A 26,249-nucleotide genomic window follows, 5' to 3' on the forward strand; every position below is an offset into this window, starting at 1 on the left:
AAATTCTGTGGGCGCAGAGATCATTAGTTACTTTTACAAAATTTTATGAGTAAAATCAGGAAATAGCAATGAAAGGAATCAACTACAGTAAAGATATTATACTACATACTACAGTAATAAACAAACTACAGTTATAAACAAAATAACAATGCCAGAACTAACTAAATTACAGGCTAATAGCTTTTAAGTTTTTTTATGGAATCCTCAAAATCAGCTAAAAATTTCCAGCAATCTGTAACTTGACTCAATAACACTTTGTGAGGAAAAATTTTATTCAAATCTGAAATTATCTTTGACTTAGTTTGCTTGAGAAAATCTTCAAAGATTTGGTGCAATCTAAAAATTCAAAATATAGAATGATTATTAAATTAAGGTACACTACGTAAAATTGATTTGATTTAAGTCAAAAAAATAATTTCTAATGCTCACTACATTGCTGCAATTACTAGTACATAAAAACAGGAACAAATGTATATACATTAGAGTAAATTTTGATTGCAGGTACTATATTTTGTGATTTTAGCAGGTAGTAGATTTTTCTGGCATCAAAAATTGCAATAAGTAACTATTACTAGTAGTTCTATCATATCATTAATGATTGCATGTATTAGTAATTGCAATTTTAATCTATTTACAATTAATAGTACCTGTATTTAAAAGAATTCTTAAGGTAATACAAATATCACACTAGCATATCATAAACTAGATCAGACCTGGGGTCAAAATACAATTATAACTGTAATCAGAGGCTCAATTACAATTTGCAATTGTAATTGTAATTGAGGCTTAAGAATGTAATTTGGAATTTTTATCAAAATTGAGTCATCGTACTGACAGTAGCAGACTTAATACAAACACAGGGAAAATAAAGCATTATGACAGAGCCAAAGCCATGTGTCCCTACAAACATAATTATTGGCCTCGCCCAGCTTTGCGTAGGCGAGGACTAGGTACTCGGTTTGTCTGTCTGTCATTCATTCATTCTGTGTGCTATATTTTGTCTTTGAGAATGTATATCTTTACAATCGCGTGCTCTAAATCTGTGAAAGCTTCTCTTCTGTTAGGAAAAGTCTTGCTTTACTGCTTCGAGATGTTTAGAGAGCAGCTCTAGCTAGTAGAAGCTTTTTAACTCACGAGAAAATGCCCAGCAATAGCGGTAGTACTCTGGAGGTAAATGAGACTCTTTTCCAGTAGATCAAGACTAGTTATTGTTTTAATATGTGTGGGACTCTTTAAATCTTTCTTGTTGGTGAGTTATAGCTTCTTGAATTTCAACCCAATGAACTGTAGGTAGTCTAAAGGTCCTAAACTCTCTCAAATCACTCAATTTACATCTAGGCAACAGTATTTGTGCCATTATAATGTCATATAGCGCTTATAAGAAGAGAAAAATCTGAAACTTGCTCGGTTCTTGTTGCAGGGCTTGCTGCCATCAAATAAGTAATAGTTGATGATGTCATGCCACACCTCCAATTTGGGAGTAGCTGGAGTACGCTGCTACTTCTGCAGGCATGCAGTCTGGTTTGTTTTTAGGATGCGTATCTTTGATAGAGACCACATCAAAAGCTGAGACCACATCAAAAGCTGTGGTTTTGCAACCCATGATGCTATTTTTAAAATAAGAGTGTATAAATAGTTGATAAAATCCAAGTGTTAGTTGGAATTTATGAACACATCAAAAATTTTTGGAGGGACTCCAGAGTCCCATCATGCTTTTCACACTTGCCCAGAGTGTCACTTTTGAACTAAATGTACAGGTGTACTTGCAGGTCAGCTAAGCCTAACACTTCCCAATCAACTATAGGGGCGAGGCCACGCACCTTTGGTGTCTCGTGTACACATGTAGATGGAAGTGTGACAGTTAAGGTTTCCAAGTATAGTGCTCAGCTTCTTGCCAGCTCATGAGGTGTGCTGTTTAGAATACCAGTAAAGTTTTGTAGAAATCCTGATCCATAGTATTTTGTCAAAAATGGCCAGGAGAGAATTCATCATTCTTATACTTGTTTCAGACACGTAATTATACATGCTTTGATGTTATGCATCTAGTTTGAGCTGATTTCAATCAAAATTAATTTTTATGAATATTTAAAGTTACTGAAAAATCTGCCCAAGACCATGCATGTATGGTCTAAAATTAAATTTTGTCAAAAATGGCTAAGAAAGAATTCACCACTTCTATAACTTTTTTCTGATGCATATACATGTACTTATGTTGTGCAGAAAATTTGAGCAATTTTTTAAGTTGGTCAAAAAGGCATGCACTATAGTGCAGTGGCCAGTGCTCACTTAGTAAGTTAGTATGCTTTATGAAAATATGTATGATAGCTGAATTGCAACCAGTGCTTCCACAGTTCAATGGCAGTCACAATCTCCTATAACTTCTCCATTTCTTAAAGCAAGCCATGTTTCTGTTTCATGCAAAAACAGTACTTGTTATTGAAATGACTTCAGTATGACATAATTGTAATTCTAATTAAGTCTATTTTTACAAACAGAGTGCAATTGAATGTGTAATTTTAATTGAGGTTTTGTATTTGACCCCAGGTCAGTATTAGATATACAAAATTAATGATAATATAAATTAAAATTAATCTTACGGTTTTTGGCTATCATTTACATCACAGTACTGAACGTAAGTATGAATAAACTCAAATAACATTTCTAACAAGTAATCCAGGTCCGAAACTTTATGAGCAGCCTTTTCTAAAGCAGCTCTGGCATCAGACTGAAACATAATTATTAGCATGACAGTAATAGTTACGACAAACTCTATTTTTTACCTTTAGAGTATTTCTAAACTGTTTTCTAACATGTTCAAAGGGATTCTGAAATTAGAGTAACAATATTGATTTATGTAAGACAGAATAATGCTAACAATTTTGTGACGATTTTTGACCCTTGCACATTCCACTTGAAGAAACCTCCACAAACCAATAACATGCTCTAAATTGCAATATTCCATTATCTAGGAGAATAGTGAGAATCTAATGAAAAATTTAAAATAAACTACCTTCTTGCTTCTTATTCGTTCTTTCATGAGAAGATCAACTTCAATATATTCACTTAACTTCATGGTTTTTGGAGCAGTTTGCTTGCTTAAAAACTTCATTGCTACTTCTAAAACTTCGCAAGTTCCAACTATTACTTGCACTGTCTTAAGATCAGATCTAAAATCTGATTTCACTTTGAGTGGCAGCGGTGACTGTCAAACATTTAAAAATTAAATAAAAATGAACTAAACCTCTTACCTGTTCAATGTTTTTTGTAATCAGTGCAATAACTTGCCTTAGCTTTACAACATTTTCAACTGTAGGAATATTAAGAGTATCAATGATGAATGGCTTGCCAAGTACATATTGCTGCACAATATCTTTCTCAAGATTATCCAGCATGTATTGAATTCCAATGGTACCAGATGGATTAGCAATAAAGACACTGTGAGTTGTGACTAGTTCTCTGAGTTTTTCTGTATTGCAGTTAACAGCATGCAATGATGAATCCATTTCTCTTAAAGACACTTTATGTGCTTCCCACATCCACCGCCTAAAATTGAAATAATTTTTAAATATAACATAACTTTTTTAAAGCTTACTTGTTTAAGTTATTCTCCACAAAATCTCTACATAGCTTGATGAAACTGTTGTGAACTATAACAAGATGATCAACTAAAGCTGTACTTAGTACACCAGGACCAGATGTGGTAGGAATCAAATATTTCATAGGAATATCGGCAGCTATCTCTTCAACTTTGAGAGCTTCAGTTGTATTTAAGCGATCTGTTTAAAAAAAGACATAACTAGTACTAAGTTAAAATCTAATGTGATTTTACTTTAACTTTTACATTGAATATTTACTTTCTAGTGCAGCAGGGTTTTTGCTGGTCCAGAAATGCCAGAATTTCAATCCACAAAATTAGGGGCAAGGTTACAAAATTAGGGGCAAGGTTAAGTATATAAGCTCATTAATTAATGCAGATTATGAATGCATTGTATCATGATTTCATTTATCAAAAGTTTTCAAAGTTTTAAGCTATACAATGCACAAAATTAAAACAATAAATTTTTTAAAGCAATAATAATAATTATGGCAAAGCCTAGTAGGTAAATTATTTACAACAACTTTCAAACTTTGTAGCAATGCAAACAACTCAATATATTTCTCATGCATAAAATTTGGTAAAAGAGGGCAAAATAAAGGTTACTGTATTTGGATTAAAAAATTTTGTTGTAATAAAAACTACAAACTATATTTTCATTTTTCATGTGTATCAATTTTCACAGTGCTCCTGATACTAGCATACAGAATTTATGTTAATTACAAAACTTCAATTACAATTACACATGCATATTGTATTAGAAAAAATTATAAAATTGAGGAATTATATTCCAGAAATTTGTGATGAAATTGGCTTAAGACATAGTACAGGGTCTTTGGCCCAATTTTTTAGCAACTTTTGATTCGATCCCACTCATACTTTCTCCACGATATAGGTACATGTATATGAATCAGGAAAAATTATAAAATATAAAATTCTATTCAAGCCATTTGACAAAATTTGGCCACAGACTGTGTATTATAATAGTACAGGGACTTTGGCCCAATTTTTAAGTAACTTTAAAAATTTATAAAAATCCACTTTGATTGGAATTAGCTTGAGCAATATACAACAATATATCAGAAAAGAATTATAAAAAGAATTATTTTAGTCAGTTTGATGAAATACTATGAAATAGGAAGCTCTACTGAGCAACTTAAACAGCTGGCACAAAACAGTGATTTTGATACTTTCACTACATGTGCACAGTGCAATTATGTAATGTATTTAGATTAAGAAATTTTCTTGCATCTGTATTGAATCAGTATTCAGTACACTAGTTTATGATAACTCAATATTGATGAAGATTCTGACTATATTCTTTTTAGGCTAAACACCTGATTAAAATTATATTAATGTAATTGGGCATTTAGTTACAAGTATGTTATGACAATATCAAACATGATAATTTTTGCCCATAATTTGTAAAATTTTTAGTTGATCATTACTAAAGTAAGCACTATTTACCATAATTATTCATTAGGCAGTGTCTACAGGAACTCCATGCCATGGTCAACGACTTTACTAATGCTTCATAATTTTCTTTCTCTATATCATCTGCAGGAATGTATACATGTACATGTAATTACCACTGATGCATAATTTGCTTGTTAAAAAATTACCTAAAAGTTGAACAAAATCCTCAAATGTTTTTTCCTCATCAACTTTATTTTGTGATAGTTTTCTTTGCAGAGCAATAATATCTGAGATACATACTGTTGCATTTATGCAACTACTCTAAATATATTATCAAATTCGTCAATAATAACATACAATATAAATTTCAACCTCAGTTATTAATGTGAAAAGGACAGGGTTAGTATCTTTTCGTTGAAAAGTTATCAAGCCATGTCTAAGATATTCAAGAGTTGGTTCTGGATATACCTGCCACAAAAAGGGATCAGCATTTCTGTGGGCCATATATGCTGAATCAAAAAGAGCACTGTAGTCTGAAACAATAATTATGACAGTGACATGCAGATATGCTATTGTTACCAGTGTCTGAATGCATTTTGCTGATGCTTTCCAGTAAGTGCACTTCAAAATTCTACATGTATCATCAAAGTGAATTAGTTACAATATGACATAGGTAGTCTACCTCTAAAACTGGTGTAATGAAAAACTGATGAAATAGTTCCTCCCATTGTTCTCGATCAGCAATGCTACGTAGTTGTGTGATTGATCTAACGACTATACAAACACATAAATGGTACTATGGTTATTGTAACAAATGTACTGTAACTTACCGTTTGGAAGTATCCCAACTTGTAGACATTTCTCATTAATCTTCTTTAACACAAAATGAATTACAAAAGAGGCTTCTTCCACAGAACAACTAAAAGCTTTTGATAAGTCATTGATATCAATTTCAATTTGAATCCAAAAATAGCTCTCAGGATCATCAATCTTTCCATTAAGTATTTGTCCAACATTCTATTAAATTATATAAGGTATCAATAACAACTTTCATCAATTACCTTTCCATCATGAGTTGCCCACAACAAAATGCAATGAATGATACACCTTATAATACTGTATGATATTCCATTAAGATATCCAAATGGAGGAGTCTCACAACCAACTGCCACCGGTACATAGCCTGTTGCTGAAGGAATAAATCTGTAAGAGATATACGTGTATAGTGCTCAAACAACATAACTTATATTTACTGAGGATAAGCTGGTTGAGGTGACTGAATAATATTCCCGCATTCTGGACAAGAAATATCAACCTATTATTTAAATAAATGAAAATTCATGTACTAAAGCTTACCATTGTTGATGGAAACTTGTGGCCCTTTGTACATTCTGTAGTATTAAATTTTAATTTAGTCACAAGCAATAAATAATACCTGGGAAAAGAGGCACTTCGATACTTGCAGTACCAGTATTGGTACTGGAGGGCATTCCAGGTAACATACAACCCTATTCAAATGATTATCGTCATATAAATAATTGTTAATTAGTATACTTGAAGTGTGTCAGGCGATGTCAATAATGAGTGTAATACTGATATTAGAGGAGATTGCCTGTTAGCTTGTACTGTCAATACTGAGTGTATCAATAGTGTCCTAAATATAATGGTTCTAAAGGAGTCCTCTTTTAACACCTTTATTGCTGGAATTATGCGACAATTTTTTATAACTATTTCCTCAATACATTTTGAAATCTAAATTAAAATCAATATTACTAAATATATCAAAAGCCAGGTACCTACTTCACGATAACTATTGAAATGCTTGCATTGTTTTATAAAGTTATGAAGTGCCTTTATTTTCTAATGAAATAAAATATTTATTAATCAAAAACAAGCATTACTTACATCAGGAGAGAGTCTATTAGATGGTGTTGAACTAACATAGCTTAACTGCATACGATATTGAAGGGCCATTATCAAAGGTACCAGATTACTAACACTGGTTGCCTATATAAATGATATCTCAATATAAAACAAAAAATTGAAGGTTAATATTAGTGTATTATTAGCATGCACTAATTCATAACACATACGCTATTAGAAATTTTTTCAAGAGCTTTGAAATCTCCTGTAACTGTAGTAGCTTCAGAAATAGCTTCATAAAATTTTTGATACTGTGGTTGGTATATAGCTCCATAATTTACAAACTGGCGTTCCTGTAAAAATAATTAGACAGGTAAAACATAATTAAAAAATTATACTTTTAATGAGTCATCAATGTCCATATTTGAAGACAATACCCAGCTGAATTGTTGATATTGCAACTCCATTAGTTTAGTTAAAACAGAAATTCCATATCTTCTGACAACAAAACGTATCAGAAAAAACAAGGGACCAGATTTGTCTGCATCATCATTTAACTCTGGTTTTTGAAATACTGGGTCAGCTTTATTATAAAAATAGTCAACATCAGCTGTACTGTTTAAAGACCTGTAATCTTCATCTGCAACCGTTTTAGCCAATAACTGACACGAATACATTAGTTGAGCAATAGCTAATAGACACTCTGGAGAAGTCATTTCACCATTAGAAGAAGCAGAGAGTAGTATTTCACAGCTAGAGCCTAGCAGAGTATCAGTACAGTAGACAATTTCTGACATTTCAAGGCTTCCCTCTTTATGTGTCTAGAGTAACAAGCCACTTAAATGTATAATATGTAAAAAAAACAATTACTTTCATTTTTAAGTAAGCAATGACAAGTGCAAAGAAGCTGTTCATAGATATTTTTGTCTGACCAGATACAGAAGCAGCAATACAATCTTTGATTTTTAGCAAATGATCAGTAGCCATAAATAAACTGTTAAAAACAAATTATAAAGAACATAAAAGGTAACTTACTCTTCAGACAAAATAAGCTTGATAGTAAAGGAATGAAGGAAGGGTAATTTTTCAGGATGACGTTGAATATAAGTATGTAATTTTGGAATCTCAGAGGCATTACTAAAAACACTATCTACTAAAATCTCAAGTACTTCCTTATTGTCAGAGTCACAAAAGTTAAGCAGAACATCCACAAAAAAATTCCAACAGCTTTCTTTAATGCTAATTTGATCAGTCTTGTCACTAAAGTGTCATACAAAAATTAGGAAATTCAAAACATTATACAGGCTTGATTCACATGTTTTTAAAGCAGGCATAGGGCACAGAAAACAATATAAATTGCACAAAAGGCCAATTTACATATGAGAGCAAATAACATATCATCAAAATTGCTGAATAAGCAGAAGCAATGATGCCATATGCAGTAATGCAAAAATGTATTTCACAACTATAATTTTTGTTAATTGATATAGTGAGAAAAAAGATAATTACAGGCTGCTGCTATTTTTAATACATTTATGATATAGCATTATTGATAAACAAGCTGTGGAAAATAATCATAACAAGAACTAAGAATAAATGTTGGCTACAAGATAATGTAAATAAAATACACACAATTCAGTATAAGTGTAGCACTTACATCTCTTTCATAACAACATCTTCAACAGCAATCAGTAATGTTGAAACAGATTTTAAAACTTGTGGGCCTCGGTAGTCCTCTATTTTATCTGAATACTACGTGTACAAGTACATAGATCATATTAATTATTTAAGGTAAATTTACTCTGTCAAGACGTGTGGCAAATTTAAGCAGCTCATTTTCATGATCAACAACAACATGTTCCATAAAAAGCTTCATAACACACAATCTTTGCCATTGTTTCCTAAACAAGAGCTGCATCAAATTAACACTTTATGATGGAGCAATACTTCAGTTCATGGCAATTGTCTAGATGAAGGTTGTTAAATATATTATCAATTATTGCTTGTAGTTGGTACATCTTCTGCATCCATCCTCTAAGAGCTGCAGTGCCCTTAAGAGGAACTTTCTCATCAAGATGAATATTATTTAAAACCTCTTGGAGTGCAACGACAATTAAAGACTAAGTATAAACACATCATTATCTGCACATAATTATTTACACTTACTGATATGTCAGATATTGTTTCATTTTTATCAGTGATAGCTCTAACAATGGAGGGCATTTCAACAGCTAAATCCAAGAAACATTCAAAATATTCTTCAAAATTAGAATAAGTAAAATGAATTTCAGATAGAATCTCAATAAAATTGCTTTCATCATTAATAGATCTAGTAGCATAAGACATTGTCAACAGTGCCTTGGAAAGAAGCTATACAATTAACAAAATAGCAATAGAACAAAAAATAACACTAACTTCACAATGTGTTGCATCTGATGATCTCAAAAGAAAAACAAAATCATGAGAATAAAATGCTGCAAATTCCTTAAAAAGTGCTGGAGGAAGGCTTTTGAAGCACTCTTGCAATTCAAAATCTTGTAAAATATCTACAGAGACATTGATCATATATAATTAACTAAGTACAAACCTTCATTATCATCATCAATTTTTTTGTTGATGTACTCATATATTATCCATGAGAATGGGAATGAACATTGAAAGACTTTCTGATCAATTTTCTCGTACTTCTGAGAAGCTACAACTTTGAACAAAGTACTTTGACACAGCTCCCATGAGCTATAGATATTCAACCATAGTTTAGAGAGAGGTTTATCATTTTCATCAAGGCAGTCAGGCATCAGTAGTTGAAGGTTGGAATGCCTATCAATAAATCTAATTATCTGTATAAAAAGTGGCTTCAAGGTTTTATCAAATCTCCTTATCAGAACATTGCTAAAACTGCCACCTTCTTGAAGATGTTGGATACTTATTGCCTCTTCAAAAACCCACCACTGACTGTCATCCATCCCTTCCAGCACCCTCTTCATTAAAGCTATTGTTACAGAGTAAAATATTTGACCTAAAAATACATATTATTGTAAGACATACAGTTATATCTAAAACATGGTACTTCTTTGTGCATTTTTTGATATTAAACTCTCCAATTTTTTAATTTTTTGGGATGACTGAATCTTTTCTGATTGATCTAATTGTGATACAGCATCAGTAATATAAGTATGAACACGACTGCAAAGATTGACTGGTTCAGCTTCATCAAGAGGAAACAACTGAAGATACTGGTTAGGATCATTTACAGTATTAAATAATTTATCAGCAGTTGAGTCTGTGCCTTCAGCAAGAAACAGATGACTAAGGTGATTTGACTGACAAACAATTTGCCTCAAAAGGGCTTTTGATTCTTTTGATGGAATGAGCTCATCAACATGATAGCATACCCAGGGGTACTCTTGAAAGCTAACAAAGTCTGTATTGTCACACTTTCTTGGCAAGTGAACAATTAAGACAAATAAAGTTACTGATTTTCCTTTAGTCAGTTCTTTAATTTTGTCAACAAGGCGGTATCGGCAGCAAGATATCAGGTTACCATTATCTTGTCCAAATTCACACTCATAGATTTGGTAAAAAGGCTTCATTTTTCCTTTATCTATAGCACCACTATGAACAACAAAAATGTATAGCAGTTGTAAAAAACTAGCTTACTCAACACTAGCAAGGAATTCATATTCAGTTTCAAATGCTTCTAAATGAGCTCTCTCAAGTTGAGTGTCATCTATTCTTAATGATTCTTTAAGAGAGTGGATTTCTTTTTGATACATTGGAAGGCTATGAGACGTCACCTAACATTAATACAATAACTTGATAAATATTAATTTTTATAGGCCATTGACAAAGCAGTGGATTTGGGGCTGAAGGGAAAGGGTGCAATATGTATGGGTGTGCAACTGTGCATATTTAAAAATAATGCTCAGAGATGAAGTTCATAAGCCCTAGCTATCCTACTTTTTGGGATCTGATATTGTTTGGGGCCCTGGGACTTTCACTATCAGCATGTGCCTCTATACCTGTAATAAAAAGGTATTTTCGTCATGCCATGAAATCCTCTGTAAAAGTCCAACCAGTGAAGAATGCTCTTGTTCATTAAAATAGACTTGTTTTAGAAACATCCGGCCTTCTTCGGTATCCTTTTTAAGAGCTCTAACAACAGCATCTGGTGTAGCCATTTGTAGCAGTAATTTCTTACTTAGCTGTAACACCTGCATGCACATGTTATGACAAAAGATTAAGTAACACTTATTGTACCATTTTTTCTTTTTCAAGAATGTTTTTAGACATTTGAAATTGAGTAGTAGCTTGCAGGACAACAGCTGCTTTGGTGTCAGAATTGTACCCAACAAAGGCATCTTTTATCTTAAATCTGTCACAAATTATAATACACAATAAACAAATTGTATTCACATACCCATCATTATCAGTCATAAAACTTTTAAGCCATTTCTCTATGTCATCAACTACAGTCTTCTGCCAATCTTCCAAAACTGTTTCATTATTTATAAAATGCTTTTCCAAACGATTCACTAAAGGTGTAGGAAAATCGTCATAAACTTTTTTCTTTTCAGCAATCAGTATAAGTCTGAAAATTAATCAAATGTCATCAATCATAAATATTTGACTATACTTAAAGTCTTCATGGACAGAGCATTTCATCCTGTGAGTTCGTAAGCCAAGATCAACATAGCGATGACGGCCACTTTTAATATAATACTGAATACATTGGGGAAAATCTTAATATTAAAAAATACTTCGACAAACTTGATTTAGAAGATCATAAAGACTTTCATATAAATTCTCCAAATTTAATAAAATAATCATTCGACCAGTTTCCATACATAATCTAATTTCACTGATATTGCGACAAACCTATAAAAATTGTAATGTTAATATTAATTCATGAACTATGAAACTGCTACTCTTACCTGCGCAAAATCTCTGTCTTTTGGAAAACTGCTGCCAAATAATACAAATGGTTCATATTGGGATGCACTTGACTTTGAATAACTACTCATTATGTAATGCTTCAGAATTTGTAATGAAGAATAATTATCAGTTAAGAATAACAAATAGCGACTTTCACTATTGCAAAATGTAATGAGTTATTAGAAAAAAAATATGTAAATGTACTAACCCATGTTTTGATGTATCTCTGTTAATCAAACTTTCTCTTATTAGACCACGTGGTGAGCAGTCAGGATTTGCAGGACTATTTTCCTGTCCAAATATAAATATTAGATGGAAAATAAACTTTTACTGGATGAATAGGAAAAAAGTTTGCTTCATCTTCAATTTCTGCTGGTTTGGAAGATGTCATAGAAATTAATTGAATTCCATGGCCTAAATTAAGCACATAAAATTATTGTCAATAACATTAAGAGTATAACTGGATGAGTGCCACAACATTATCTACTCTTGATGAAATCAACTAACTTTTAACTTCTTTTACAGAAAAGTAACAGCGTCCTTTTTTCAATGTCTATAATAATTTTAATTACATAAGTAGAAAAATTATTGTTACCAGCTTTCCTCTATATTCTGCAATAAAATAATCTGGGAAGTACAAACTTTGAAATGTAAACAATTTCTTCTTTCCAGATTGGCTTTCACAATAAATCACAAAATGACCTTAATAGAAATGAAGTATTTATAACAGCAAAACATCAATTACTTTGTACATTTCTCTCTTCTGTGAATTCTAATGTGGTATTACATGCTGTTGCTAGAAATAATTTTGATTTTTCACCCTTTAACAAAACAACAGCTTTGTTATGTAATCGTTTCATCAAATTTGAAGCTCCTTGAACATTCTGTAGTTAAAATATTTAAAGGAGAGAGTAAAAATGCTGGAATTACTTCAAGTTCTGGAAGCTTGTTAAGAAAACATTTATAAGGATCAAAATCTTTAGTTGCCGTGAATCCACTGAAATTACGTTTGATAGCATGCCTCAGTTGAGGTACAGTAAGAATAGTGCCTGTTGATTTTGTCATCCAATGGAGCATTTTAATGAGGCTAGATTTACAGTTAAAACATTAAATTTTTTAAAGTTTAGAAGAGAACATACCTATAATAATCTCTAAGACCAAAAAATTCAGTTGGCTGGTTCTTAAATATCTCATGATATGCACGAGCAAGATTGTCAAAGTAGTGGGCAAGTCGTGTTTGTGCATCTTTGTCAGAACAAATCCCTCTACATTTAAAAAATATGAATTTTATGACAAAAGAATGAGCATACTTTGCACTGTCTATAAGATCATTAATAGATGGTTCACTTCTCCTGACTAAAATTCCTCTATTCATTTTAGCTGGATCCAATGCCCAGTTGGATATACCAACAAATGCTACACGATCTTCTCTTTTGACACGCTAAGATAAATAACTGGCATAATGCTGAACACTTATCAATTGCTTACTGTGTCAGTACTACCAGTTCCTTCTGTTCCATCCTCTAAAAGTGGATGCAGAGACTTCAATGGTAGATAAGGAGATGCTTCAGCCAATCCAACTTCATCCAGCACAACAACTGACACAAAGGAACTGTCATTCTTCCTTCTTTTCTCTTGATACTTTACAGCAGAGTAAAATACTTCCCTGATACTACCTGCGGTTGATAATTCACTGCACTGATAGGAATGAATATGAACCTAAAATTAGAGAAAATCATTTGTATTATAATAAAATCACATAAAATTACATGATTAAATTGTTTCAGAGTTTTATTTTTGGAATTTTGTCCTCTCATTGAATTTTGAATTATGGTCTTTGCTAGAGACTTTGAACTACCAGGTTTCCCAACTAGAAACAGTGGAATACGTAACTGAATGCATACAAACATCATAAACAAGTTTTCTCTCAATGCTGCATTCCTTGCTATATTTTCTTCAATAGACATACAGTCAAGTAGCTTATTTTGATACCTACATTGTATAACACATAACACTTTCACCATTATGTTTAATGCTTACCCAGATAATATTGGCCTAAAATTACATGTGTGTGCATGATGTACTGACAAACACTTTAATTCTTTTGAGTTGCATATAGTTTTAAAAATACAATCTTCAAACTTTGTTCTAGCAGCATCATCAACATCTTGTGAGTCAAGTCTAGCAAAGTATGACACTGTCAGTGCCAATAATAAAGAATCGGTTGTCTTTGAAGTTATTCTTTGAGTCTATAAAATCAGGGATATAATGTAATAATTATGGGATTTTATAAATTAACTTACAGGAAATGAAACAATAAATTTATTGTAAAAGAACCTAAAAAATATCATAGCCCGCTCTACATCACGAAGGCTAACAAAGCTACATTCATCCTAATTAAGATTATTATATTTAAAAACATACTATTATAACATAAACCTGGTTGTTTTTTAAATATTTTTGACATTCTGCAAGAACATGAGCAATAGCATGAAGTACTTCCTTTTCATATATTTCCTATAATAAATACAAACAGTCAGGTGTATGCCAAATAAACATTCAAATGACAAAAATCTATAATTCAAAAACCTATTTTCATCACACCAATGAATTCACATAAAGTGGTATGGTGAAACTAATGCAACAAAAAATTTTTGTGAATCCTGCAATTTTAAGATTTCATGTAATAAATTTTTGCAAATAGCTTGCAAACAGCACCACGTGGCAATGGAGCTGCAGAATTTTGTGATCTTAATTTTTGTGATGGAGCAAAAATAGCAAAATTTGGAAAAATTATTTGTTGCATAAATTCCATGTATATGGTATTAAGCTTATGACAGCAAACACACTTTCTATTGACATTATCAAGATCATATTTTACTCTTGACATTGTAGTTTTAAAAAATTAAGACATAATATTCTTAGTCTGTCCAACTGCAATGGGTTTTTATCTCATACACTATGCATAGGAGATGTATATACAGTATACCTGTTAATTTTTGCTTTAGGAAATTTTTGCAAATCTTGCATTTCTAAAATTTTGCAGAATTAATTTTCGCGAATGGCTTGCAGTCTGCACCATGTGGCAATGGAAAAGTTTCACGAAGGAGCAAGAAACTGCAAAATTTGTGAAAAAACAGGTATATGGTATTTTCAAGGGTAAACAGTTCTACAATTATAAATTGGTAGCATGGACATTTGGAAAATGTCAAACACTGGCTATTTTCGTGGTGGTTCATTTTCATGGTTTTTGTGGTTGTGAGGTACAAAATTATTGAAGTGCTATCCCCTTATAGAGTGTGAACCACGAAAATTGAAATCACAAATTGCCCCACAAGTATATAGCAAACCTCAAAATATTTGATAAGGTTTGGTGGATTATGCTCTAAATTGCTCTATTATGCTATGCTGCAATTCTGAGGAGAAGCTTTATTTATATGAATTTCATCATAATAACCCAAAAATGTGAGCTTAGTTCGGCAAGTCATCCAATTATGAAGTTCTTGAGTATACTGGGAACAATAGTAGCTGTTTAAACAATAAAACACAGTCAATTTAATGAATGCAAGAGCCTGTTCATTGCATTTCTCAATACATTTTTTCAAAATTCTCTTTATAGCCCTATTATGCTTACATTATGCTTATGCATTGGGGTCCTATTAAAATGTATGTTCAAAATTATGCTAGCTGGCATAATCCGCCAAGGCCTACATGAAACATTAGACCTACAAAAATAACCCTCTATATGGTATGTGATAAATAATTATTAAGAATATTTAAATTATTTATGAATAATTCTGTTTGATGCTAAAGATATGAATGAGGCTTCCAAATCCTATGGAGACTACTACAACGAAACACCACATGAATACATTATTTTGCTTGAGCCTGATTCACCACTTGTCATGTCTCATGACTATATGTTTAAAACCAATAATTAATCACTTCCTATGAGGTGTTTATGGAATTTGTATAATTGTGAGGAACTAAGCTGTCCTATCTAAGTATTTGCTCTAGTTCGGCGAAGCCCGCTAGAGTATGTATGTCTGTACATGTATGTCACCCCTATTTATTCGTATAAAAAATTTCCACTTTTTTAACAACCTGACTTTAATCTTTATTGAAAAGTGATCATTCTTGACCTTGCAAGTTGCAAGTCACTTAAGTCAGCAAAATAAGTAAATATTGCTTTCCAAATACAGCAAGGAACATTAAAAAAAGCAAGTATGCTGCAATTGCAAAAAATCTGAAGTAAAATGACAGCTGCAACTTGCAAAGCCTGTACAACTACTGACATAAGCTTATTTGCTACAGAATGTGATGAATTTTATAGAAAAAATTCATATTTTAAACTAAGATAACTTTATCAAGATCTATTGAATGTTTAGACTTTAGGATATAGCGTGGCTACATACAAGGTTAAGCCCTTTAATGTTCTACATTCATCTAGTTATAATAAGTTACAACAATGCCAATAGATCGTACTTCTTTGAGTCTGCTGTGAACAATTTGATAAATGTAGTCTCTTTCAGTGTTGCTATCCAATTTTCCGAAATCATACACTAGTGCTTTTAAACTATCAGGAATTTTTAGTACTCTATAAACCAAGTCTCTTAATGGTATTTCTCCTGTGACAAAACATAGATACATTGAGTGACAACTAATATTGTAATTTTACCTATTTACCTAATTTTTCAGTTGCTCTTGAAGGCTCTTTGTCTCTCCATCCAAGGCCAGCACCTTTCAATTGTTTTATCATGGCTTCTGAATGGCTATAAGTTTAAATATTTTGATCATTAATTTAATAACAGTTGTTATACCGTCTATAAGGATTGCAAGCTGCTACAAACTTTAGAAAAGGTGGTACTGGTTTGCCTCTGCATTTTCCATCACACATAATCTCTTTAATCAAACTGATAACATCACTAGTGTTAGCTTCATCAAAGAATACTACAGTATCAACTTTCTCCTTTCTGTTCTTTTTTAATGCTTCAAATTCAGCCTCTTCTAAGCATTTTATTACATCATCTTCTGTTGTACCTCCATGAATCTGTAATACAATCAAGTTAAGTACAGTACTTGAACATCACCTTTATAATAAACATGTTCTTGATATTTTTGTCATAAGCAGCCACTTTACACATAAAGCGAATGAGATGAGTCTTACCACAGCCTGTTTCCCCCATTAATACAACAGGAATCTGACACCTAGAGGGTTGTATGCTATTTAGATCCATTTTTAAAGTTTATAGGGATACAACATTTGAGAAAATAAATTTTGCTTCAATTAATCAACACATGTATGCATGTATGTACAGCTGTAATTCATACATGTATATTATTATAATATCACAGACATAAGACATACCTGAATCGAGTTTGAATACCCATGATCTTGGTTAAGTTATCTTGTGTGAGAACATAATTCTCATCTGGAGATATAATTTCTATCCCATCTTCAATTGGAATATTCATAAAATTTACTAAACGCTTCAGTAGCATATAGCCTTCATTACTACTCCTATGGATATTTTAGATGACTATCACAAATATTTACACTAACCTCTGCAATACATTTCCTATTTTTTGCTGAGAAATTTTGGGGACATTAACTTTTAGTGACAAGAACCGTTCAACTTCTGGGGATATTTGCATAGTAAACTTGTGTTGATGAAATTGTGATTTATCTTCCACAACTTCTAATCCATTCAGTGCCAATCCAACATGTGTCACTGACTTTCTATTTTTATTGAAGAATAGGTAAGGATGGAGGCTAGAGTGAAAATAGGCATAGAAATAAACAATACATGTATTAATAATTATTTTATACCTGTGTTCCCAATTCTGCCTTGGATTGTGCTGATTAATTATGTCTTCACTTCCCTCTTCATTAGGCATAGATGATGTTGCAAAATCCTGTGATAAATATTAAAAAGGTGACATTTAAATATCAGATGCTATTTACTCGTGACATATCAATCATAAACTTGACAGTGAATGTCTTGAGCCCTTTAACAGTTTTGATTACATTGGACTGCTCACAAGCACTAAGTTGATGATTCAAAAACCAAACAAAATGACGTATTTCTTTCCATGTTGGATTTGTTGTGCCACAATGCCTATTAACAAAATATTTTAAATGGAAAAGAATGAAAATACTCACTTTATTATAGTTTCTAAACATTGTTCATTAGTATCCTCCAGGGTACCAATGTACTGAAATTTTTCAAGTTCTTGATACTTCTTTGAGTCAAACAGCTTCAAATACTTGTAAACTCTTTGATACATTGGTGTACGTAAATCAGTGAGATCACCTTTGCCTTAATCAGAACAGGTAAAACAATAAAAAGTATAGCAATAGCCAAGACATAATATTTTCACAATTTTGTCAAAATTAATATCTTTTATCTCTAAATAATATATATTTTTACAAAAAGTGGCAGATTTTTGTGAAATTTTGAAAATATTTCAATGAAAATAATCATGGTACCTATCTTTCTCATCATTTTTAATGGCTGATAGCATTCTTTATTTGGAACCAGATAAAGTAATGACAATGCTCTTCTTGCTTCTGTAAATTTTCTAATATAACTCTGTGTCAAAAATAAATTGTCATAAACAATTGTTCTAACATTGCATACTGTTTCACTGGGTATTGTCATTTCAATAGCATAAAAATGAGTGGAACGACATCTCCAGATTTGTCCTCTACTGTCACTCAGACCTTGAAGAATTATTATACTGAACAAAATATCATCAATACTGTGAAGAACCTAAATAAAACAAATCAATATACTAACGAGACACCTACGGTGCTTGGACTCGCCACAGTTGCTTTTGAATTCATGCACTATCTCTATTATGCAGCATGATAGAAATAATGACCATGATTCCGCATTGCTTTCAATTAATATATAGTGTATGTTTTGCAGACTCAAGTCAAAAGAGCTTTAAAAACTAACACCTATGTATATACTATGATGGCACAGATATCGTTGTCTTGATAGATTTTATTTGCCTAAGAGATCATGCATAAGACAGCAAACAAAAAATTATGCATTAAGAAATCCAAGCAGCAATGCAAGCATGTAAAATTGCCAATTATCAATAGAGGCGTGGCTTCTGTGCCAATAAAATGGCCTTAGTATGACATGTGACTGAATAAGCTTGAGTTTTTCTTCTTACGAGTGGCTTATGACAAGTAATGTGGCACAATACTGCTGCCTAGATATATTTAAAAGATTTGAGAGAGTCTAGTACTGCTAGTCTGCCATATTTCTGCCTCAACCGGCAGGGGCAGATCTAGGATTTAATTTTGGGGGGGGCAATTATGAGATGGGAGGGGTAATTAGGGGGTGTGGTCAACTAAGCTTGTGCAAAACTTTAAGGGAAATAAAAATTATAAAGACTAAGCCTGTTAAAATGAGCTCTATTGTGGTTTAAAGATTGTTTACATAGTCCAGTACTGCAGCTGCTTCACAGTTTACATAGGTAAACCAAAGTTTACATTACTCCAAAAAATTTTTGGGGGGCATTGGCCCCCCTGGCCCCCCATAGATCCGCCACTTCTCAACCCTTCCCAAAGTCGGACAGGCAGGATGAAGTTTGGAGCATAAGTTGCTACCAAGTAAGAATTAAGAAATTCTACACATACTAATGAATTAGAAGGTAGTTTTCTACTGGAAAATGCTTTTGTCTATCTCAAGAGTGTCAGCATAATCGCTATATTAAAAAAATTTTTCTCCCTTACTTTGCAAGCTTCTTCTCCATAGCGCTGCTCTTTAAACATTTTTAGCTGATAAATGAAGGCTTGGGCTAGCAGTGGAGAAATATCTATGAGTCTAGAGGACTTAGTTTTTTAATTAAAAAAGTTAAAAAAAAATCTCATTAAGACATGCAGGACAACCCAAGTACTTAATACTCGGCTGCGCAGCGAGTCCAAAAATAATATAGCAATACTTTACCTGCTGAGGTACATCAATATGAATGATGCAAGATTTCACAACATTTTTTTCAGCCAGAAGCATCTTCAATACTTCATCAGGAGTAACATCAGGCCCATGTAGAGGAATAGATAGCATCACCTTTGGCTTTTTCTTGCTAATCAGTAAGTCTTTCTCCTTTAATACTGCATTGAGTCTGTCTTTCATTTTACGAATATGAAGTGATTTGCCAGCAGCAGCTTGTTTTGAATAAATAATACGCACAAGAGACCTACATGTATAATGATTAGAAATATTAGAAAAATTAATTTTGTACTCTTCGTCATCAATAATGGAGGCATTGATGTTCTTGTCATTGGTCTTTGGTATGAAATGCTTTTTCAAGTATTTCTTCAGGATATTCAAATCATCGTTCTTTTTCCAATTACGATGATAGGAATTAAGACGTGTTATAACATGTGACTTTCCTTCTGACTCATTGCTGCACACAATAACCAATCTGTAATCTGCAAAAACAGTTTAATACTGAAGCTTAAATACAATATTTTACCAGTTATTCCTTGAGAGAGATATAAAAGCAAATCAATTGCTTTATCAGATACCAAATAGCCAAGTTTTTCAGCATGAACTAAACAATAAATTCTTCCAGGATATTGATCGAACAAAGTTCTCATCCAAAAAACTACTACCTTAATAACATTAATATAAAATTATCAGTGTTCAAGTTGCATTACTTGTTCAAGGGTTGTGTTTGAAGAGCACAAAAGGATTTCTTCATAACATGGTAATGGAGCATCTTCATCCTCAGCATATATTTGAATAACACAATTGAATATTTCATCTAAATGAAAATGGCATAATAATCATTAGTATAACTACAGCTCTAACCTGCTGGTGCTACAACAAGATTTGGTTGACCCTTTTCAAAAAATTGTTCTGGAAAACTTCTTTTGATTTGCTTTCGTCCTAAACAAAATTATAATACCACTTATAGTATACTACGTGGGCATATCAAAGGCACTGCCTGTTTGTCATATTGCATACAGCACTCAAACTTAAAAGGCCTTTTCACACTGGCCAAAGTAATGTGCATTGATGTGCATTAATCGTGTTCACACTAGAGTGGTTTCAAATTGATGGGCTCTCACTTCACCTCCAGAGGTGGATTGATGTGAAGTGATGCGTGTCGATCAATGTAAGCCAATGGCAACAAGAACACAAAATGATACATACCGTACAGAAGGAAATTTTGGAGGGACTAAATTTTGGCGAATTGCTAAATTTTGGTGATTGGCGAATTTTAATTTGGCGAATTTGTGGCCACGTGCCATTGAGCATGCGTATAATGGCTCAAAATGGCAAATTTTTATTTTGGCGAATGGCTATCAAAACGCCAAATTCGCCAAATTTAACTACCTCCAAAATTTCCTTCCATACGGTAATTCAGCTGCTAGTGTGAACAAGATCATTATTTCAGCTGTATCAACAAAGCGCATCAAAGCGCTTTGAAAACTGTGCGGCAGTGTGAAAAGGCCTTAAGTCTGTTGGTGAGTGCACAATGGCTAGAGCCACACTGGGTGAGAAACTCTTTGTGATCAGAAAAGAAAAGAAACTGCTCTAGTTGTTGTGAAAAAGACTCAAAATACTTCTTTACCACCACTGTCGGCTTTTGCAGTGTTTTAGTAGACAGATATCATACGACAATTGTCTTGCTAGACAAAGCGAGCTCGTAAATGTCTGTATTAGCTTTGTCTAAGCTTTGATAGAGCATTAAAGACTCCAGAAAACTTTCCTAGGCATGCATTTGGCTGATGCTTTTGATGCACATTTGTATATACCATAAATTAATTATACCACAGTAAGGAGTACTGTATGGGCCATGATGGCTAGTGGGGTGGAGTCTTGATAGCCAATAGACCCTATAGGGCGCTAACTTCTAGAAGCAATTATAGATACCGTATATGAGACACTATTCGTAATCTTCCGTATCCTATCCGCATTCTTTAATGAAAAAATTTCGAAATTCTCCTGCTGGACGGCAAAACCAGGCAAAACCAATGGATAGGAGGCCAAAAGCAGCCTTTGTGGACAAGTGGCTTCAAGTGCAATGAAGCTTTTTCTCAGGAGACATTCTGGGCTCTATTCTTCACTGTTACTGGCATTTATTGCCACTCAAACAAGCTCTTGAAGCCACGAAGGCCTCTTGTTCCTTGTTTTCCCAGGTATCTTGCCGTCCAAATCATGAGTGTGGGTGGATACCGTAATGCAATAATTACTTGCAGAACTTAGCGCCCTATAGGGTCTATAGCATTGGCTATCACATTATTGGCTGTCTTGGCTCCACTCCATGTACATTTATGGGCCATACAACCCTTTTTAATGGGCCTATAACTATTACATACAGTGTAGCTGAGAATTTAAACTTTTGTGGATCTGCTCAAAATTTAGTTTCATGGAATCAACTAATCTAAGCATTTGAACATTTTGTAGATTTAAAAAAGCAAATCTGATATCCGCAAAAGTTGATTCTCTCAAAAGTGTCCTGCTATACAGCAGTGTTGTTTTAGTTCATGATTTTTATTTTAGTTTTAGTTATGGTACTTTGAGAAAAAAATATATTTAGTCCTAGTTCTAGTTATAGTAAACTCTCAGGCTATTTATTTTAGTTATGATTATGTGATACCAATTTCTTTTAGTTATAGTTATAGTTTTAGTTATAACAAGCCAGGCAATAACAAGCAAAAAAAGTCGTTGAGTCATGAAGTATTACCATATACAAGCATGCCCCACTAACAAATAGTGATGGGCGATATATCGATTCTTTATCGATATAAACGATATTTTACGGAATCGATTTGAATCATTATCGAAAATTTTATACAATTTTCAGCGATCTATTGACCACGCCCATTTATTAAGGTTAAATAACTAATTTTAATAAGTAACTGCACTGTTGAACTGCAAGAAAGAGGCAACTGACCAGTTGTTAGCTCAGCCTACCCCAATAAGAAGAGAAACAAGGCTCAAGAGCATGGAAATTATCTTCTTTCATATCCAGTACAGTGCCAAAATCATTAGCCACACCCCCAAATGAAGGTGTGGTTATCGTATCGTTAATAATCGATATTTCCTCAAAAAGTCCATTATCGATCGTTATCAAAAATTAAGAAAATTGGCCATATCGCCCATCACTACTAACAAAAGTACTCTTTCAACAGGGTCAAGTTTAGATTTTAACTAATAAGTAGGTGTGGCTAGTACTGGTACAAAACTGTTAATTCTATTTTAGTTATAGTTTTGACAATTAAGTCATTTTAGTTATGATTCTAGTTAGTTTGACATCAAATAGAAGAATTATAGTTTAGTTAACTAAAATTACAATTTTGTTGTAATAAAATAGATTTATTTATTGTTATAGTTAACTAATACAACACTGCTATACAGTAATAATGATAAAATAGTTATTATACCTCTCAGTTTTGTGATTGTCTTTAAAAAATCTCCAAGATCATTGAGTGACATCATCATCTTCTTGTCATCCATTAGTAGATTGCTGAAGTATATAATATCAAAAATATTATAGATGTGTACTTGGACTTACGGTGTAAAATGAATGTCACTGCTTACAAACATTGATACAATAGGAGTAACATCAAAATGAACAAAATCAGGCATAACTGATATTTTAATCGGGTTTTGTTCGGAAACTGTGAGTGAACAGTCTTGAGAAAATGATAAGCTATTGGTAGATGTAGCAGTAGTTTGTGCAGGGAAATATTTATTTCGTAGAGTTTCCTCTTCTTTATCCTCTAGTTCATCACACCAGTCCATTGCATTATATATGTCATCATGCAGTGTTGCTGCTTCAACACTTTTATAATTTTGATATCCACAGTTAACTAATTCATGATATATCTCTCTCTTTTTCTCATTTAGACTGTTCATAGCTTCTTGCAACACAGAAATACTCTCAACTTCAGATGCATTAAGACTCACTGCATCATCTACCGAAAGGAGAAAGTCAACTGGCTGAGCAACTTCGATTGATGAAGAATCCTCCTCATTATCTTCATGAACTATACTAAACTTTTCATCATACTTCAGTCCCTTCTTTAAAAGCATTGTAGAATCAACAGGTTCCCCAACTACACTATGAAGAAGGTAAAATACTTGAGGATTAACTTCTTTTGATGGATCATTCTTAATCAATGTCAGCTCTTTCCTGAAAACAATGAGCTGCTCTGTAGTGTAGTAATTTAATTCAGGAAACTCATAACGACAGTTCCATACATTATACATCCAACTAATTAAAGTGTTTTCTAAAGTACTGATTTCCTGGTCCAGGCTTTTTAAATTCCATACATACTCAGGGCAGTGATATTTTTTCTCCCAGTCAAGGTACTCTAAGTGACCAAAATCCTTTAACTTTTGAACAGATTCAGAAATGAGAATTATTCTCTTCAGCATCTAATAATACAATTATAATAAACATTCCAATGGTGCATACTCACCTCTTGAAATAGCTCTTTTTCTTCAGCCCATGATGAATGCTTCCTTGTAATAAGAACAAGTTTACTCTCAAGTTCATTGAGATCATCTAACGATACAATATGCTTTTTATCCTGAACTATGCTTAATGATACTCTGCATTTATGGGAGTCCCCTGAAGACTGAATACTATAGGATCCATGTTGATTAATTTCTCTCATTTGTGTCACAGCTCCTTGTTCTATTGATCCCTGTAGTTCTCCAATCCTCTTGTACCATTCAAAATCATTGTTACAAATTTCCTTTACAATAATGACAGAATGGAATATTGATTAACCAATACCAGTAAATAACTAATAACTTACAACTAATGAAATAGCACCACTTAGATCAGATAGCTTCTTATAAGTATCTTCAAAGAGCTTTATGAGACATTTTATTTTAGACTTAGATTCATCAAAGTTGTAAATTAAAAGTGAAAACTTGCTACACAACTCTGATAAATTTGTTAATCTATCTTGTATCTCATCTCCTTCTTCAGCCAATGTATCTAATACTACTCCAATAAATGTCTCCATTGCATTCAAATCTAGAAAAGAATATGATCTAGCTCATTCAGCAATTATGCTCACTGTAATATAGTTTCACAATACTTCGTGATTATTACAATTAATTTGTCTTGCAAAGACAATGTTATATGTGTATTACATAGTATACTAGTAGGTCGCATATACAAATATAGGACCTGAGGTTTGTGTTCAAGGATGTGATATAGCCCAAGGGGCGTAGGCCCAAGAACAAAGGTCCTATATTTTGCATATGAGACTATTCTAGTATACTATATATGATATATTGCATAATGATGACAGCATTTCTGCATGGCAGGTCTATATACAAAATATATCTTGACCAACAGTATATACCTTCACTTTTAGCTAAAATCCATTCACGTAGCTTTTTGCTTTTAGCGAACATTCTTATTGAATCTTTAATTTCTCCTGTTAGTTCTTTAGTTTTTCTCATGAATTCTAAAATTTCTTTTTCTGATGCAACTGATTTAAGTTTAGTAGTGTGAAGACTCTAAATTATTACAATAAATAACTTGTAAAATACTAGATAGCAAACACTCACTAAGTTTGAGAATGCTATGAATTCAGCAGGTTCAACTTCTAAATCATTTAATATATCTGCAAAGTCTTGTGCTTCTATTAATAAGGGTGACAGGCCTCTCCATAAATAAACATTAGTGGCAACTTCATTGATCCAAGGTGATAACGATTCAGTCTCAGGTGTTATAAAGATACTGGAAACACTGCATGGTGGCTTTTGATTTGAGAAAGTCAGGGCACTTTTTAAAAAATTTACTGTATCTCTCGAAAACAACAGAGCACTTTCTAGTTGACTCAGTGTATGAGCAACGACACCAGCACTAGAGGCACTACGAAATAGAGTGTCAATTTCATGAAGAGTAATGCTTTGATCTCTCAGTTTTGCCACAATAAGAGTACAAGATTCAAAAGCAGCTTCCACAGCTACAGCAATTTGAGGCCATGTGTCTGTGTTGTTTAGGCATTTAACTTGATCTTTGCACTGCTGATGAAAAATGTCATTCTTATATTTTTCAGAAGTCATTACAGCACATGGTATTAACAATGGCTTAACAGGATCAGCAGCTTCCAAAAAAGGATACTTCCACAATTTTTCCCCATCTTCAACACACAACTCATTAATATGCATGTCATCAATTATAGCAGGTGATATTTTGCATACTATTATAAAATAAGAATGGCAATCTAAATACAGCAGATTAAACTGTACCTTTCAACTCTTTGTTTAACTCTTTATCTAGATAACTGATAAAGTTCACAAGAAGTGCTTGGTGAAACTGAAACAGTATTATTCGGTTATTGGCTGAATCCATTGCTTTTTTAAAAGCACAAACATCCAGTTTTAATGATGTCAGTATTGGATACAAGTGATCATGCCATTTTCTTTCTACTTTATTAAAG

At 32.7% G+C, this 26,249-nt stretch overlaps 1 protein-coding gene across 1 annotated transcript; it reads right to left on the reverse strand.

Moving 5' to 3' along the window:
* Window positions 1-27: 27 nt before the first annotated feature.
* Window positions 28-26,243, reverse strand: LOC109583307 (E3 ubiquitin-protein ligase RNF213-like). Its single transcript, XM_019998594.1, has 74 exons — window positions 26,059-26,243; window positions 25,372-26,009; window positions 25,164-25,320; window positions 24,606-24,829; window positions 24,264-24,542; window positions 23,354-24,219; window positions 23,223-23,305; window positions 20,641-20,718; window positions 20,487-20,593; window positions 20,303-20,441; window positions 20,069-20,258; window positions 19,774-20,023; window positions 18,451-18,582; window positions 18,300-18,402; window positions 17,973-18,129; window positions 17,775-17,928; window positions 17,640-17,725; window positions 17,373-17,582; window positions 17,178-17,330; window positions 16,900-17,017; window positions 16,630-16,859; window positions 16,496-16,581; window positions 16,295-16,437; window positions 14,249-14,326; window positions 14,113-14,202; window positions 13,850-14,058; window positions 13,579-13,801; window positions 13,298-13,528; window positions 13,120-13,250; window positions 12,949-13,074; window positions 12,740-12,896; window positions 12,555-12,693; window positions 12,405-12,511; window positions 12,317-12,362; window positions 12,141-12,223; window positions 12,018-12,100; window positions 11,809-11,965; window positions 11,645-11,752; window positions 11,511-11,596; window positions 11,295-11,465; window positions 11,135-11,249; window positions 10,897-11,088; window positions 10,535-10,671; window positions 9,945-10,489; window positions 9,462-9,893; window positions 9,290-9,420; window positions 9,041-9,244; window positions 8,822-8,994; window positions 8,676-8,775; window positions 8,532-8,626; window positions 7,910-8,134; window positions 7,745-7,868; window positions 7,273-7,695; window positions 7,105-7,227; window positions 6,917-7,018; window positions 6,812-6,871; window positions 6,566-6,763; window positions 6,447-6,519; window positions 6,368-6,402; window positions 6,265-6,326; window positions 6,073-6,214; window positions 5,842-6,028; window positions 5,694-5,785; window positions 5,591-5,642; window positions 5,384-5,544; window positions 5,218-5,332; window positions 5,063-5,152; window positions 3,593-3,776; window positions 3,249-3,543; window positions 3,011-3,202; window positions 2,876-2,965; window positions 2,781-2,825; window positions 2,598-2,725; window positions 28-336 (listed from the first exon to the last, which is right to left on the reverse strand). The coding sequence occupies exons 1-74, from the start codon at window positions 26,159-26,161 to the stop codon at window positions 174-176; spliced, it is 12,396 nt and encodes a 4,131-aa protein (XP_019854153.1). The 5' UTR covers window positions 26,162-26,243; the 3' UTR covers window positions 28-173.
* Window positions 26,244-26,249: the final 6 nt, after the last annotated feature.

Source organism: Amphimedon queenslandica, unplaced genomic scaffold (genome assembly GCF_000090795.2).
Source record: "Amphimedon queenslandica unplaced genomic scaffold, v1.1 AMPQUscaffold_13312, whole genome shotgun sequence".
Classification (NCBI taxonomy): Eukaryota; Metazoa; Porifera; class Demospongiae; order Haplosclerida; family Niphatidae; genus Amphimedon; species Amphimedon queenslandica.

What these genes read in the sequence shown, in the direction of transcription:
- LOC109583307 (XM_019998594.1), bottom strand. Translation starts at nt 26,161, where the DNA reads ATGGATTCAGCCAATAACCGAATAATACTGTTTCAGTTTCACCAAGCA. An exon ending in TGTTTAGAAACTATAATAAA is followed by an intron (nt 17,929 to 17,972) that starts GTGAGTATTTTC and finishes TTTTGTTAATAG; the next exon opens with GCATTGTGGCACAACAAATC. An exon ending in AGTTGGGATACTTCCAAACG is followed by an intron (nt 5,786 to 5,841) that starts GTAAGTTACAGT and finishes GTGTTTGTATAG; the next exon opens with TCGTTAGATCAATCACACAA.